Raw genomic sequence first — 15,307 nt, 5'->3', positions numbered from 1 at the left:
GCTAGATCGAGGAGGTTCGGTTCGGGGCCATTAGGGTCTCGGTGGTCTCTCTGCCGCCTAAAGCGCTCCTGTCGGGCGGGCGGTAGCTTCTCCAAGATCCTCTCTACATTTGAGTTGGCGTATAGTTCATGCCTACCCTTTTCCCTCTGCGCTCCCAGCATCCCTACCAGGGACTGCACTCTGATGGACAGGTCGTCCAGTGCTCGATTGTCTGTTGCTGGGGGTAGGCGGTCGATGTGCCTGATCTCCTGGATCACGTAATCCCATATACGTCCATATCTCTGGTCCAACGCTACCAGCGCTGCGGTGTATGGGGTCGTGGAAGTGGCGTAGGCGAGCGCTATGTTGTGCGCGCGGGGTACCTTTAAATGCTTCAGTAGTATCGCGTATTTATGGCGTTCATCAATGACATCCACCAACATTGTCTCCAGACACATGCGGAGCTCCGTATACTGGGCCCGGTTCTCCTGGGTGAAGTCTGGTACCATAGGTGTGCCAATGTATGACGCGGATTGTTGATACATCGGCGAGCGTTGGGGGAGAGGCCTCCTAGGCGAGTCTCCTCCTGCTCCTTGGCGTGGGCTGGTACCGGCTGTGTACCATGGCCCGCTGGTCCAGGTGCTGTTCCTCGGTGCGGGTCGTGCGTCGTGCTCACCCGTGAATAGCGTCGGGGGTCTGTAGCGCAGCTCCGCGGGGGTATATCCTGGGCTGTACTGGACCTCCTGCTCCGGTAGAGTACTGTGCTGTCGTCGGGCGTGGTTCTCCTCCTCTTCCTCTTCGTCTTCCGTTAGGTCATCCAGGGCTTGTAGTCTCTGATTTAGCCTCTCCGCAGTGTATGCTGCTCCTTCCCGGTGGCTGGGTCTCGCTTGGACCGGTTGGGGAAGGGGGTCTGCGGGGGGTATAGACCTCGTCTGTTGGTCAAGTTCAGGGTCGCTTACTCGGCTAGGGGATGCCGCCCTGGAGTGATGTCTAGACGAGTTCCTGGAGCCTCTGGTGGAGGGAGGGGGTGTTGTCCTTCTGATCAGCTGTTCTATTAGTTGCGCTTGTGCTCTGTCGCGCTCGGCTTCGCGCTTGGTGAGATCCGATTCTCTCTGGGCACCGGTGGCGGCGCGCTGGGCGTCGGCCCGGTCTCTTGCCATATTCTCTTCCATCTGAATGCGTCTTATTTCCAGGCGTATGTGCTCTTCTTCGCTCCGTTGCTGTATCTGCAATCGATCGCGTTCACCCTGGAGTCTATCGCGTTCAGTAGAGGCTTTCAGGCTGACGAGGAATGCCTGCTGTAGTGTCCTCTCTGCCTCGCTGGGAGAAGACGGTTGTATAGGGGAGCCGTCCCTTGGGGTACTCCGTGCGGAGTCTTGGAGCTCTATCTCCACGGTGCTCTCCTCATCTTCTTCCGTGCCGAGTTCTCTCTCGGTAGTGTTGTCTTCCTCCCGGGACTCGTCGGGGACTACTTCTTCGGTATTGGCGGGGTGTAAAGTCATGTCTGGTTCCCCCTGGTCCCCACCGTGAGCTTGGTCAGTTACATTAGAACCCATAGGGGCCTCTATGGTCGGGGTAGCCTGGTCGTTAGGGTTAGACATAATTTTACTTTCTAGTTTTACCGCGTTTACTGTTGGTAGAAGACTAGGTTGTTGACTGACAGCGTAAGCCTCTAGGTACTGAGGGAGCTGTCGTTTGCGCCGCGGGCGTTGTTGGTTAGGAGGATCGTTTCGTGGAGTGTTCATCATAGGCCATTTTAATATTAATAACACTATATTAATATTACACTGATTACCATCCGGCTCGAAGGACCAATTGTAACTGAGGGGTACAATTCCCTGACTGTATGGTTAGATATGATACTTACTACCACTACCTCTTGTACTTTAGACTCTGGCCACCCAGTACTAGGTATGAATATGTTGAACACTCCCACCTGATAAACGGATCCAACACAAATGTACCAAATCGAAAGTTTGAGTTTTAATACATAGCAAAGGGTATGTACAACGATCACTTAATTGCATTTATGATTTGAAATAGTATGCACTTTTATGGCAAATTAGTATTCGTAGGTAGATCAATATCGAATGTCCAATCTCTGATTGCCCAGGAAGCAAATATACAACCTGGAATATTTAGGGAACAATAGCGATGATACTTGAATGATTATATAGCTGGATACACTAGGGGAAGGTTCCGACTGCTTGTAGGACAGCTGGAGGGGGGGGGGGGTTAGAGAGTCACTGGCTGGATCCCGTCTGGCCGAGGGTATCTTGGGAGAGTCCACAGTTGTGCGACACGGTGCCCAACGATCCTCGATCCACAGATGAATGCAGTTGGACCCTCTGTGGCCGGCGTCCTCCGGTCCACGACGGAGAGACGTGAGGCGACCTCACTGTGCAGAGCGCCGTCTCACCTGTCGTCCTCTCCGGGGGGGGTATTTCCAACACACCGCAGTGTTGGCCTTTATCCATAGAATAATCAAAGTACTCAAGGCATAATCCAAGCCGGGGAAGGCTAGCCGTTGTCGGTAGAATAATCCAATATACAGGTCCACTCGCTCTTTGGCCTGGAGCTCCTCGGGTGCAGCTTCACGTGGGGTCAACCACCCTGGATAAGCGTCCAGCTGATGCCCGAAACGATGGGGGTGCTGATTACTATAGAACTCTTACCGCACGAGGCACTATATATGAATAGACTATTATTAGCTTAATAGAATACGTCCAACTCGACGATATAGTGCCAAATATGACTATTCAAATATTAATATACACGATGTCTCAATGCCGATACTGGGCCGAATTGGCCTTACTGCCCACACGTGGTTCGCGGGGAGGCTTTTGCGTCTGTCACTCTGTTGGAGGGTAAGGAACTGGACTAAAAGAAAGTTCTACTTTAATAGCGCCGTATATATACGCACTATGAACAAATAGTACCATTAGTGGTGCGGTAGACATATTCCTACGCGGAACTAGGACTTGTCCATACATGTTGAGCGGTACGATTGAACTTGGTCTGAGGGGTATGGCGACCTGGCACCAAGGTCTCGTCCAATGGTAGAATGGAGACTATTATGGGATATTCAATGCATATTGTACAAGGAATATACAAGGGATATCAGGGGATATACAAATACAATTAAATATATATATATAAATAAATATATATATTCGGTTTAATCTGATCCTTCAGAACACCTCTCATTATGCTAAATGTTAATTTGTTAAGCCCTGTGCATTCAAAAGTATAAAGAATTCTCATATCTTTCAACATCAGCGATGAACACAGCAGACAGCAATGACGCAGACAAATAAGAGGGCTTCATACACAATTGTGCTTTATTGACAAAAGAAAAAGATTGTATAATTTCTACAGTTGATTGCAAAAGCAGTGTCCCATTAATTAACAAGCATCACCATCACTCCCAGGCCACGCCCCCCTTACGGCCATCACTCCCAGGCCACGCCCCTGCTTACTGCATGGCACGGTGCAACTCCCGACAGGCCATCTGTACGCAAGACATACAGTACATCAATAGAGTATTGAGGATATTCATTAATTCATCACAATACAGTACAAGTGTGGCTATTGGCCCATATCAATTAGGGATGTTAACAATACACAGATTTCGAGGTCACAATTCAATTCGAGTTTCGATTCTTTACGAGTTAAAAAGTATTCATACTACAGAGCTCTAGTTAATAAATACAGATTGGTTAGGCTAAGAAGAAAATGAGATTTACAATGAAATTAAACATTGTGCTAATAGCAGTAGCAATACTGAGAAAATAAATGTGAAACCTAGGGAAGAGAATGATAAGAATTGTCGATACGATTTTAAATGTCCATGTTTTAGAATTTTCAATTCTGTATCGAGATTGTTAGACCCCTAATATCAATATCTAAATAACAACAATGTCCGTTTTACAGTTGCCATCATAAAAAGCACACATGTTATAAGAGCCTCTCAATAGCCCACACACAACAACACACTATGATGATCCATTATTGCTGTATGCCTTAGGTAAAGTGTTACTGAAACGTTTAACCTCTTATCAGACACAGTGCTTTCCCTGTGCCTGGACAAAACGGCTGAAAGGAACCGCCGGGGCGACTGCAGAGACTGCATGAGATGACTGCATGAGACTGTATGAGACGACTGCATGAGACGAGCGATGATGGACTGAGATTCCTATCATATGTATTTATGGCAATTTGATTGAAGGCTTGTTGTGATAACAGGCAGAAAAACAGAACTGCTACGCGGTGAAGTTGACACTTTCTTCCCGAGATGGGAAAGATGGCTCCGAGGCAGAACGACAACGAGGCATGCATCAGGGCGGTTACCCGATTTGCTTCTGATTCACAAGGTCCTGATTTGATTTGATTCAATATCGATTAAATTACACTTGATGGCGCTGGTTTCAGGGAGCCAGCACCTGCCATTGTGGTCAAAAGATGCAATTTGGTGAACCGAGTTTCCGTATGTTCAGCAGAAACTCTGCACTAGGCAAACTAGAGACATCTGCAGGACGGGAGGCGTGCTAGGAATAGCGTTTAGTGAAAATCCTCACAGCCACTGAATAAAAGGCATAGATTCAAAGATCAACCTTGGGATTTTAAAGAATCAATATCGGATGGTTATTTCTTTTTTTATATATATATATTTTTATATTTTTACCAAACCATATGTATTCCTGTACTAACATGCACATTAGGCCACACAGAGTGCAAATTATCCAATGAAAAGACAGAGTGCCCAGAGTCTCTTTGACTGATTAAAAGAAGTAAACTGAAGGTCTTGGCTAGACTGGATACAGCTACAGATTGAAGTATTTATAATCTTATCTTCTGTAAGGTTAGGTTTGTGAATATCTTGTAACTTTTTTCACGATGGCAACGATACACACTGGGTTTTCTGCACTACTTCCAGTGACTTCCAGCTATATCCCCAGCTAGCCATGACCATCACAGAGTGATCATTTAGCAAAAAGAAAATGTAAGTCTTAATGAGATTGAGGGGAATCTTATGGAATTTAGTGATGGAGACTTCACCGAAGTCATAAACAAAGACAAAGAGGGCCAGCCCTGGGATTTGTGCATAGCAAAATCTGGGCAGTGGTACAAGTACCATATTATACAATTACCAATAAAATAAAGAGTGTTGGAGAAAATAGAGCTTCTGGCAAACTTCTCCTAGAATGATGTTGCAAGGCCTAACCTTGTCAATATATCTGTCTTTACTCAAATTGGCTTCAGCTAAAGTCCTCCCAACATCAAAGATTAAACAATCACTCAAAAGGTATTAACACTTCTTAACTTTATGCACATTTTCACTATGCTACAGTGAAATGAGGAGTATAACATTTTATTAAGAAAGAATGTGCGTGTGGGGGGGGGGGGGGGGGGGGGGCAAATATTTCGTTCAACATTTCATATCAATCAGATTAAATTGTTCGGTTGTATTTATTATGGGAGAATGTTCCCGTTCTTTTTTTCCTTCTTTTTATTATTATTATTCTTGTCTGAAAGATTGACAATATTGTTAAGTCTCCTTTCTACAACCAAAGATGAAGTCTGAGTAACATACTGAGGTTTGGCCCTGAATAAAATAATAATAATAAAATATAAGAATAATTTCAAAATGTTCTCCTGTTGTATACTGTATATAAATTTTCTTGTAATGTACAATACAGTACATTGTAAAAATATCAGGGGGGGGATATATCATGAAATAACTTTGTTACACAACATAATGTGCACAAAGAAAAGGAGGTGAATACCTTTTGAGCAACTATGTATATCAACTATTTTAATATTGCTGCATTGGATGCATTCTTTACAGCTTATTGAACAAAAGAATATCACATAATTGCAAGTGCTTTATAAAGCAAATGCTTTGTGAGCTGAGGCTGACAATGAATGTCTTGATTAACTGCAAGAGAGAGAAGTCAAATACTTTTGGGGTAAGGAACGGTTACCGATATATAGGCAAATGTCATATTTACATGTAACTATTCCTACTCTTTAGGTGAGCGTTAAAGCACAATTAGATCAATTAAGTGTGCAAAGAAAACCAGAAATATAGATGAACCATAATAAGGCTGAAAAGTCTTCCCAAATAAACACAAAATATAAATTCTACTAAATATAAATCAAGATATTAAATCATAAATTGTTAATTCAAGAAGATTGGATGGCAATTTGTACCAAATAATAATGAAACAGTGTGACAAATACCAATAGAATAAAATTTAAATCCTCATTCTACACGGACAACACAAAACCAAACAAACATCTGAGCTGAAGTGTCATCCCAACAGCACAACTCCATGGAACATATTCACACAGCGGCCATTTAGCTCTTAGCTTTTAACAGGGTGGAAAGGAATCCCATCCTGAGCATGACATAAAAGCCTAATGGAGCCACTGTGTGAATATGGTCAATGCTTCAAGAACTGGCCTCAAATGCAGGAGGACCTTTGTCACTCGAGCTTTAAGACAAAGCAAAGCGTTTCAAAACGATCCGGCCCGCCCAGCAGGAAGGCTAACTGGCTTGTTCAGTCTCTATTATAATCTCTCAGCAGCGCGGATCAAAAGATGTAATCCCGGGTCATCTTCAGGGAGGGCATGGCCTCGTTCACGTTCTGGTCCAGCCGGTGGTACTCCACAGTGTTACGGGAACACAGACTCTCCCTCCAGCGACGGCTCTGAGCCAATAGGAAGATCTGGGAGGCGGAGGAGGGACAAAAGGGAGAAGGTGAAGGGGGAGAAGAGAGGGGACAAAAACGTCAGCTCATTCAGACCCCACAGCGGTGCTGGCTGACAACCCGACAGGAAGAAATAATAGAAATAATAATAATAATACTAACTATATTTATATAAAATGTATCTAATCGTAACAGAGGAAAATGACTTAATTGTAGGTGTCTCTCTCTCTCAGTTCTTAACCTGATCCTCAAAAGGCATAATAATCACTGGACTACCTCAATAGTTGAGACCAAGTTAAAAAGCAATTTTCTTTGAGTCGTAAGACATTTTGAGACACCCACAGTTGTATCTCTTGGGGGGCCTTTTTTTTTTTAGATAAAACGGAACTGGCGTTTAACAGGAAATAACTGGAAATTGTCTACATAACATCGACTGTGCATAACAGTGAAAGGAGATGTTCTGTTCACAAATGATACGGTCAAAACAGGACCATGTAACTTAAGAGGAGGGCGAGGCCTGAAATTGAGCCCTGCACAACCCCACGGGTGATTGTGATTGACGGCCTATTGTGACAGTTCTACTTGCAAGGCTGGGCTGCACCAGATCAGCATCATCCTTGGTACAACCCCAGTGTTTAAGGCAGTCAAGTTAAGTTCACACGTTCGTTTGACAATGGTCAGAATCAGCAGTGAAAGGCTTACCTTTGTTATTCATTACTTTCCTTTTGTGTCACACTGCCAAGTGACAGACGAACCATATAAAGCCATACGTTTATGCAGGTCATTCATATTAGAGTTTTGAAATTTAAAAAAAGGTTAGAGTGAACACTGAACAGGTTGAATTAACAAGTAAAAGGTTTTTCAGACATGCCAATATTATAATCAAGCACCAAGTATTATGAGTGCAGGGAGGCGACAGAGACTATGTAAGTGTGTATCTAGTTAGTGTTCCCTCTCACCTTCCTCTTGTTGTGGTAGGTGATGTAGACGATGGCCACCAGGAAGGCCAGGATGACCAGGTGAAAGAAAAAGTGCGAATCCTCGTCCTGCGTGGTGTAGATGTTGGGCGCCTTGAACCTCGGAGTGTCCATCCTTCCTGTATCCTGCTGGCTGATGGCTGCCAGATCTTTGCTCTGGTCGTTGTGGTCGACGGAGTTGATGACAAACTGGTTGTCGCTGTCGTTGTCCCCGTCATTGTCTCTTTGTCCGTTGTCGTAGCTCTCGTACCCGTCCTCGTCGTCAGCGTTGTAGTCGTCCCCGTCGGTGCGATGTTCGGGTTCCTCGTCGGTGGTCCGCGCCAGCTCGGGACTGAGGCTCTCCTCGGCGGGCGGGTTCTGCGAGGTGGCGGGTTTGGGGTTCGAGATGGGCACCGTGGCTTGTTTCTGGGTGGGTCTGGACGCCTCGGGGGCTTGGACGGTGGTGGCGACGCTGGGGGGTGCTACTGTAGTAACAACGGCTGGAGCAGCATCAGCCACTGCCGGCTTCTTGGGTTGCTCTGAAGGAACCTCCTCCTCCGGTTCTTCTGTCTCGCCATTCGTCGTTGTGTCCACCTTTTCGGCAGATGTTCCCTGTTGGACGCTGACGGAGACACCATAGGTGGCTTGGTCATCACCGATCTTAGCAGTCTCCCGGGAGGTGGCGTACTCTTCGAGCGCCTCGCCGATGACCGTGGTGTCCTTGGTGAGGGTTGTTGCGGGACTCTTCTGGTTGGCTGAAGGAGTCTCACCTACAGGAGTCTCTATAGGCGTCGTAGGCCCCTTCTGCGACGGCACGTCCACCTTGGCGCTCATCGCATCGTCTGTCTTCAGGGGTGTAACAGGGGCTTCCGTGTCTCCTGCTTTGTTTTCTGTCGTTTTTCCTGTCACTTCATCATCGAGAGACACGGGTAGGTCCTCCTTGTTTAGAGTCGTCAGGGAAACGTCTGAATTGTTTAGAGTCGGCAGGGAAACATCTGGATTGTTTAGAGTCGGCAGGGAAACATCTGGATTGTTTAGAGTCGTCAAGGAAACGTCTGGAGGCGAGTCTCCTACCGTAGTGCCTGCGTTTGGTGGAAATTAGAAAATGAGTGAGAAAATGTACAAGAAAATATTGGTTCAGTTTACAATAAACAATTCCTTTATTTGGTTCAGCAGGCTTTTGAATAGCAACATGTTTGTTTTACTTGCCAAGAATGCGCATTACTGGGCAAAATAAAGCCCCTAGGTATTTTTGTCTTACAAAACTATACATATCACAAATGTTTCAGATGCATTTTATGTACAAAAGATGGTATTAGTCTGCACGCAGGTCTATTTAGCAATCTCAATCACAGATTTGACCTGAACATGGGGGGAAAAAACACACCAATCAACTGCACCCAGTGGAATTGCCCGTGTGCCCCTATGGTCGGGCAATGAGCTATAGCGTAAAACCTGCTATGCATACAGGAAGTAGTGTATGTGTTATAGGCCTACAGAAAGGCTGCCATCTCATTCCAGCATACAGTACAAGTACAACACAAATGATAGACAGCACAGAGTAATGTGTTTCTCTCACCGTCTTCTCCTAATCTGCTCGTTTGTCTCAGTGTTTATGTAAAAACACAGAGCAGTTACCTTTTGTGTCCACGTGGGAGGGGTTGCCATTGTGTGGAGGTTGTGTGAAGGTGCAGTCAAGATTTTGCCTAATGTTAAAGGGATCCTTCTGATTTATGGAACCCTTTGCATCCATACTGATTGTTGTACTGTAGATGAGTTATTTTATTGTACTGCACCATTTTACTCTAATTTATATAAATTATAGCTATTTTATTGCAATGCTTTTATTCTTTCTACACTTTTTGCACTGCTCTTATTCTGTCTTTTTTATACCCATTCTATGTCTTTGCAGTGCACTTTGCACTGGTTTGAGGAACAGCGTCGGTTGGAGAAAGGATTCTTACTGATCCAACGACATAATTGGTAAGTAAGAAAGAAACAGGACTAGGGTTCCAAAAACCAGAACTATCCCTTTAACCTCTGACTGCTGCAGAGAAACTGTTCAATGACTGACTGTGCAAGACTGTGACTGTACTGTGTAGCTGCCAGGTGAGAGAGAGTGAGTGTGAGTGTGTGTGTCGTGTGTGTGTGTGTGTGTGTGTGTGTGTGTGTGTGTGTGTGTGTGTGTGTGTGTGTGTGTGTGTGTGTGTGTGTGTGTGTGTAACTATTTCCTCCCCCTGCAGCTGGGCCTACTGCCAGAGTCATTGCTGTAAAATAATATGTTCATACGCAATTCTCATGGATAAATAAGGATTTAGACTCCCATCTCATGCTTCTGGCCAGTCCTCCCAAATCAATGACACGATTGAAATCAATTTGAGTCAACACGACTTCCCTCCCGGGGGACAGGAGGGCGTTGGTTGGCCTGCGGGTTCGCCCCGAGAAGGGAGGAGCAGGACGTCGCCCCGGGAGCAGAAAGGGACTATTCATTCGACTGGGCCACGGCCAGCATTAATATTGAGTAAACAGGGGGAGCTTTGTGGCAACGACAGTCACAGGCTTTCCTGCACAAATCTGGCATGACACTCAGCATGTCAAACGGGCACGGGCTACATAAACGGGAATGTCACCCATGTTAAGAATTCACGCGTGTTCTTTCTGTGCCCCGGGACTGTTCAGTCGGTATTTGCGAGCACGCACCACTCCTGTCCTAAAGCTAGAAGTCAGAGAGAGAAGCCTCCCGTGGGTGATGTGACTGGGGCTGCTCCATAAATGACGAAGGGGCTCTGACTTTATCAGGTCATACAACGCTTGCGTGAGCTCTATATTCAAGCTTCACAGCCTGAACCAGAATTTAAATCGAATTAGGGTGTAAGAGACTAAGAGCTCACACAAACATTTTCATGGCCTCGTGAAGTCAGAGTCCTGTTCGTTGTCTGTGAAGCAGCCACAGATTTGACATCACAGAATGGGGGGGTCCTCTCTCCCAATTTCTAGCATTAGGAGAGAGTGGTGTCTGTTCCGAAATACTAACTGAGCTGTCTTTGGGAACAGGAAAAACATACGTGAATTCTTAAAATGGGTAGCATTCCCCTTTAACAGCCCTTCTTAGGGAACTTGGCTTGGGTTTAATATGACTCAAAGAGTAGCCAAGGGTTAGGGCTATAGCATCTTCCTGAAACACACATCTCAATAGCTCTACAGGACATTTCTTCTCCTTTTACAGTGAGCCGTTTGATCAATCCATCTGTTGCTTTTGAGGAGGTCAAACAACCCACGATGTGACACGTCAACACAGCCAGCCTGGCAACCATCCACACCCTGTAACCAAATATCAGGACCAAATAGAATAGGGACATACTAAGAACAGCATGTCAAGATGTAATCTCTGGCTTGAGACCAATTAGTGGCATGACGTAACGGTTGAATGTTACATGTGTTAGTATTACATAAATAGCATCCTTCAGCCGTTACTCGGTTACTGTTACCGCTGCCGGCGGTCCAATACTCCATTTTATTAGTAAGATAAGATATTCCTTTATTGACCCCATTGGGGAAATTCAGGAGAGTATTGATACTTTTAGAATAATAACCTGATGCCGTATTTTAGAGTAGATGTGTGACCAGAGCAGAGTTTAAGTTTATTTGGATCCCCATTAGCCACAGCAGTGCTGGGGCTATTCTTACTGGGGTTCATAACACTTAAAATACAGTTACAGACTTATACACTCACAACATTCACATGTCATACAGACAATTAAAAGAGTGTGAGTGTCTGTGTGTGCGAGAGCGCACGCTTTACGTAGTGGGTGCTAGGGGTGGACGGTATAAACGGTATACGGTATAAACGGTATGAATTTGCTCTACGGTATGGATTTTGCCTATACCGTGTAACCGGTAGTGCAGCTCTAAAATAGCAATGACGTCACGTCATGTAACCACAGCGCGACTATTTCACTCGCATTTGCCCCTAAAAATAGATAGAATTAGTCATAGATAATAGATATGTGCGAACTGGAAAAAGTTATTTAGGAGGCTTCGCGCAGTGCCAGCCCCTCCCGCACGCATGTAAACACGGGTCTACTAGTAGTCTAGTGGGACGGGACGTCTCCCTGAGCTAACGTTAGCTTAGCTACCGTTACAAAATGACCCAGTCAACTATTCACTTTTAGTTTAATACATGATGAGGCATTGTCTAACCGAACGGTATCTAGTCGGCCAGCTACCGATAGCTCCTGACATCAACAAACGCTCCATCAAGTCTAGTAGAGAGTAGACGTGTATGATAGCTCCGTTAGCCGTTAGCTCACGTTAACGCAAGTTGGTTCACCGTTCAAAACGAAATGTCCCATTGAACTAAATAATTCACTGAGGCGTTGTATTAACGTTATATATCCGGCTAGCAGTAGCTACAGATAGCTCCTGATATCAATGTCTCATAACACTGATTCGATGCGTATTCGAGCTGAGGGCTTGCTGAGCACAGTTAAGTAACGTTATGCCAATAGGGTCCAGGTGCAGCGCCGGAGAATCCTGGCCGTAGCTCTGCTCGAGGCTACTCGAGTATAGGTCCAGATGCAGCTCTGGAGAATCCTGGCCGTAGCTGGAGGCTACTAGAGTACACACAGACAGTGGAGCTTGTTGCGTGGTGGCGATGTCTCGCAGATAATACAAGTACAAGTCTAATTATATAATATATATATTTTATAAAAAAAAAAATATATATATATATATATAAAATAAAATAAAATTTTTTTATCAAAAACGATGATACCGTGATATATACCGTTACCGTCTATGCTTCAGATTATACCGTGATATAAATTTTAGACCATACCGTCCACCCCGGTGCGTCAACAGTGTCAGTTGAACACACACCAATGTATTTACATTGTCCGTTCGTGATTCTGCCTAAAGCCAGGACAGTGCAAGCATTTCACTCCATCGGGGACTAAAATAGATGTGCGCATTTTTTTTGTGATATCGTTTTAGAACCATGATGTGTAGCATCTCAGAAATCATAATGAAAAAAACCACCACCACAAAGAGGGAAGTTAGTCAGAAAATATCTCTATGTGAGAAAAAAGATGATAATATTTGAGTCACTCGTGTCCAGTGACCCCAAGCGAATGATTTAAATGTAGCCTTTTGTTGTTCAGTAAACTTTAATAACCTTGATAGGATCACTTGTTATCAACCCATGTTTAGTTTGGCATCGACGTCACCAGTGAAAAAGTGGCATCAGTACATCCTACTATAAATAGGCCTAAGTATGGGAGCAAACTAGGAATGTCCCAAATCACGTTTTTCTGCTCCCAATCCTAGTAATTTAATATTGAGTATCTGCCAGTGGCTATAGTCCAGATCCGATATTTTCTATTTTCCTAAATAATACAGCAGTACAGTGCACACTTCAAGTAAATTAAAAGTTAGTAAAACGATTTCATTGTAGGTCAGATCCCTAGAGCAAAGCAAATCCTAAATATAACACTGGCGTATAGCAACTTTATTGTTGCTTAAGCTGCTATTTTTTATTCTATTTTAATTGCTTTCTTTTTCCCCCTACTTTATTGTTGATGCTGACCCAAGACAGAGGAGCCGAGAACAAAAAGGAATGTAATGCCTCTATGATGTAAGTAACAGTGTATGAATGATGTGACACTAACCCTAAATACAACACTGAAGTTAGGCTACTTGTGCCCATCCCTGCCATCAGAAATCCCAGAGGAAGCAGTGAATTGGGGAGGGGGAGTAATCCTAAAAAGTCAACTTTATCCATGGTGGGGAAATATTAGCTTATATTAAATAATTTATGATTATAGGTTTAGGCTGGAGTTGGTAGATGAGTCTATTCAACAGGCACTTTATCTGATAACTAACCATAATTTGGAGGGAGGCTACTTTCTATTCTAAAATAGATTAATCAAGTGAACATACAAGTTAATGTAAATGTAATGTTCTACCTTGGTTAGAGTAGGCAGGCTATTTGAGACAATAAGGACAGTGTGTTGTGGAGATAGGCCTATCTTTCAGTCAGTGTAACCCGAGAGATCAGACATCCGATGTCCTGTGCCTAAAGAAAATCTTGAATGGAAAACACCAGCCTAGCCTAACTATCCATCAGTTTATAACAGCAGATTAAGGCCTATAAATAATATTCCAATATATTCTTCACAGACATATTGGTAATCATAATCAATTGTATTTATATAGCACATTTTACAACAGTTGTGACTGTACCAAAGTGCTTCACAGATCAAACATAATATGCATAAAACATGGTAGGCAAACAACAGGTGATTGCAATGTCATGACAGCTGCGTCCTACCACAGGTAGAAAGGGCATCATGCATGAACCAGACAAATATTATTAATAGCCAATGACTAATGGTTAGACAAAGTCCATTTGCCCACTAAAGAACCAATCAGCTAGCCATGTAAAATGACGATGTTCTAATATAATTGACTGGAACCGACGTTGTTAACATCAAAGCCCCCTCTCCCTGACTGGGACCCCTGCACTGACAGGGTGGTTGTTAGTAACTCAGATATACGACAAGGACACCTGGACCAAGTCACCCTTTCTCCAGAAATATGTTGAGGACCCCTGGAGACATAGCGCCTAATTATACAGCAATAACATATATGACTGTAGTCGGACAACTAGTATAAATCACAGCCAGCCGAGCCTGGAGCAAAATGTAAACGTTATGACTCACGTTATCATGACCTAACGCTAGACAACTATCGTATATTTCTGATCACATTCACACAACCGCCATTGTTTGATAAAATGTGTGTTGTTGTTGTCGGCTCGCGCCTCACCTGCACCTTGACGACGTTAAGCGGTAGCTCGTGCTACTAGCCTAGCTTACTAGCCAGCTAAGAGCTAATACAATCGGCTCGCGGTAGAATTGAGTCAAATTAAACAAGTATCAGTGTTGGTATTTGAGCAGATAGATAACATACCACTATTGTCGTCCAGGGGAGCCGTTAAACAAGGGTTGGTGAAAAACTGGACCAAGATAAAAATCGAAAGAGCACAGGCGTTTATCCTGCTTCGTCCCATCGTCCTGCACGTCGCCATCTTGGTGTGTGACTGTTTAGGGGCGTGGTCAACGCAATAACATCTGTAGTGTGTGCGTGTGTGTGTGTGTGTTTATGGTACCGTGACGTCACCGTGGGTAAAACCGGTTTCATGAAACGGGTTTGACAGGGACGAGTCCCGAGACGCGTTCAATTGTGTGTGTGTGTGTGTGTGTGTGTGTGTGTGTGTGTGTGTGTGTGCGTGTGTGTGTGTGTGTGTGTGTGTGTGTGTGTGTGTGTGTGAGAGAGAGAGAGAGAGAGAGAGAGAGAGAGAGAGAGAGAGAGAGAGAGAGTTGTCAATGGATGATAGGGTTTTATATAGTTCATACAGGCCTACAAATAACTGTCACCAGGTTTTTATTTATAGGTTTAATCTAATCTGTGCACAACATAGGATACTTTCATCCATGTAATAATAGGATAATAACAAGATTCCTTGTAATTTGTCAACACCATAGCCTCCTCGACCTTGACTCATTTGAAATTATCATTAAGTGGCTCCATTCCATCGCTAGTGAGTGACAAATGCAGAAGCACTAGAATTATCTCGTTTGCTTGATCACCCAATTAGGA

At 44.3% G+C, this 15,307-nt stretch overlaps 1 protein-coding gene across 1 annotated transcript; it reads right to left on the bottom strand.

The window, feature by feature from the left end:
* Nucleotides 1-3,297: 3,297 nt before the first annotated feature.
* Nucleotides 3,298-14,752, bottom strand: cUnh5orf15 (chromosome Un C5orf15 homolog). Its single transcript, XM_084319782.1, has 3 exons — nt 14,618-14,752; nt 7,652-8,730; nt 3,298-6,710 (listed from the first exon to the last, which is right to left on the bottom strand). Exons 1-3 carry the CDS (start codon nt 14,733-14,735, stop codon nt 6,576-6,578), a joined length of 1,332 nt encoding a protein of 443 aa, XP_084175908.1. The 5' UTR covers nt 14,736-14,752; the 3' UTR covers nt 3,298-6,575.
* Nucleotides 14,753-15,307: the final 555 nt, after the last annotated feature.

This window comes from Notolepis coatsorum (genome assembly GCF_963971535.1).
Source record: "Notolepis coatsorum genome assembly, chromosome: 8".
NCBI lineage: Eukaryota > Metazoa > Chordata > Actinopteri > Aulopiformes > Paralepididae > Notolepis > Notolepis coatsorum.
The sequence above is the reverse complement of the archived record's forward strand: the minus strand, read 5'-3'. Positions and strand labels throughout refer to the sequence as shown.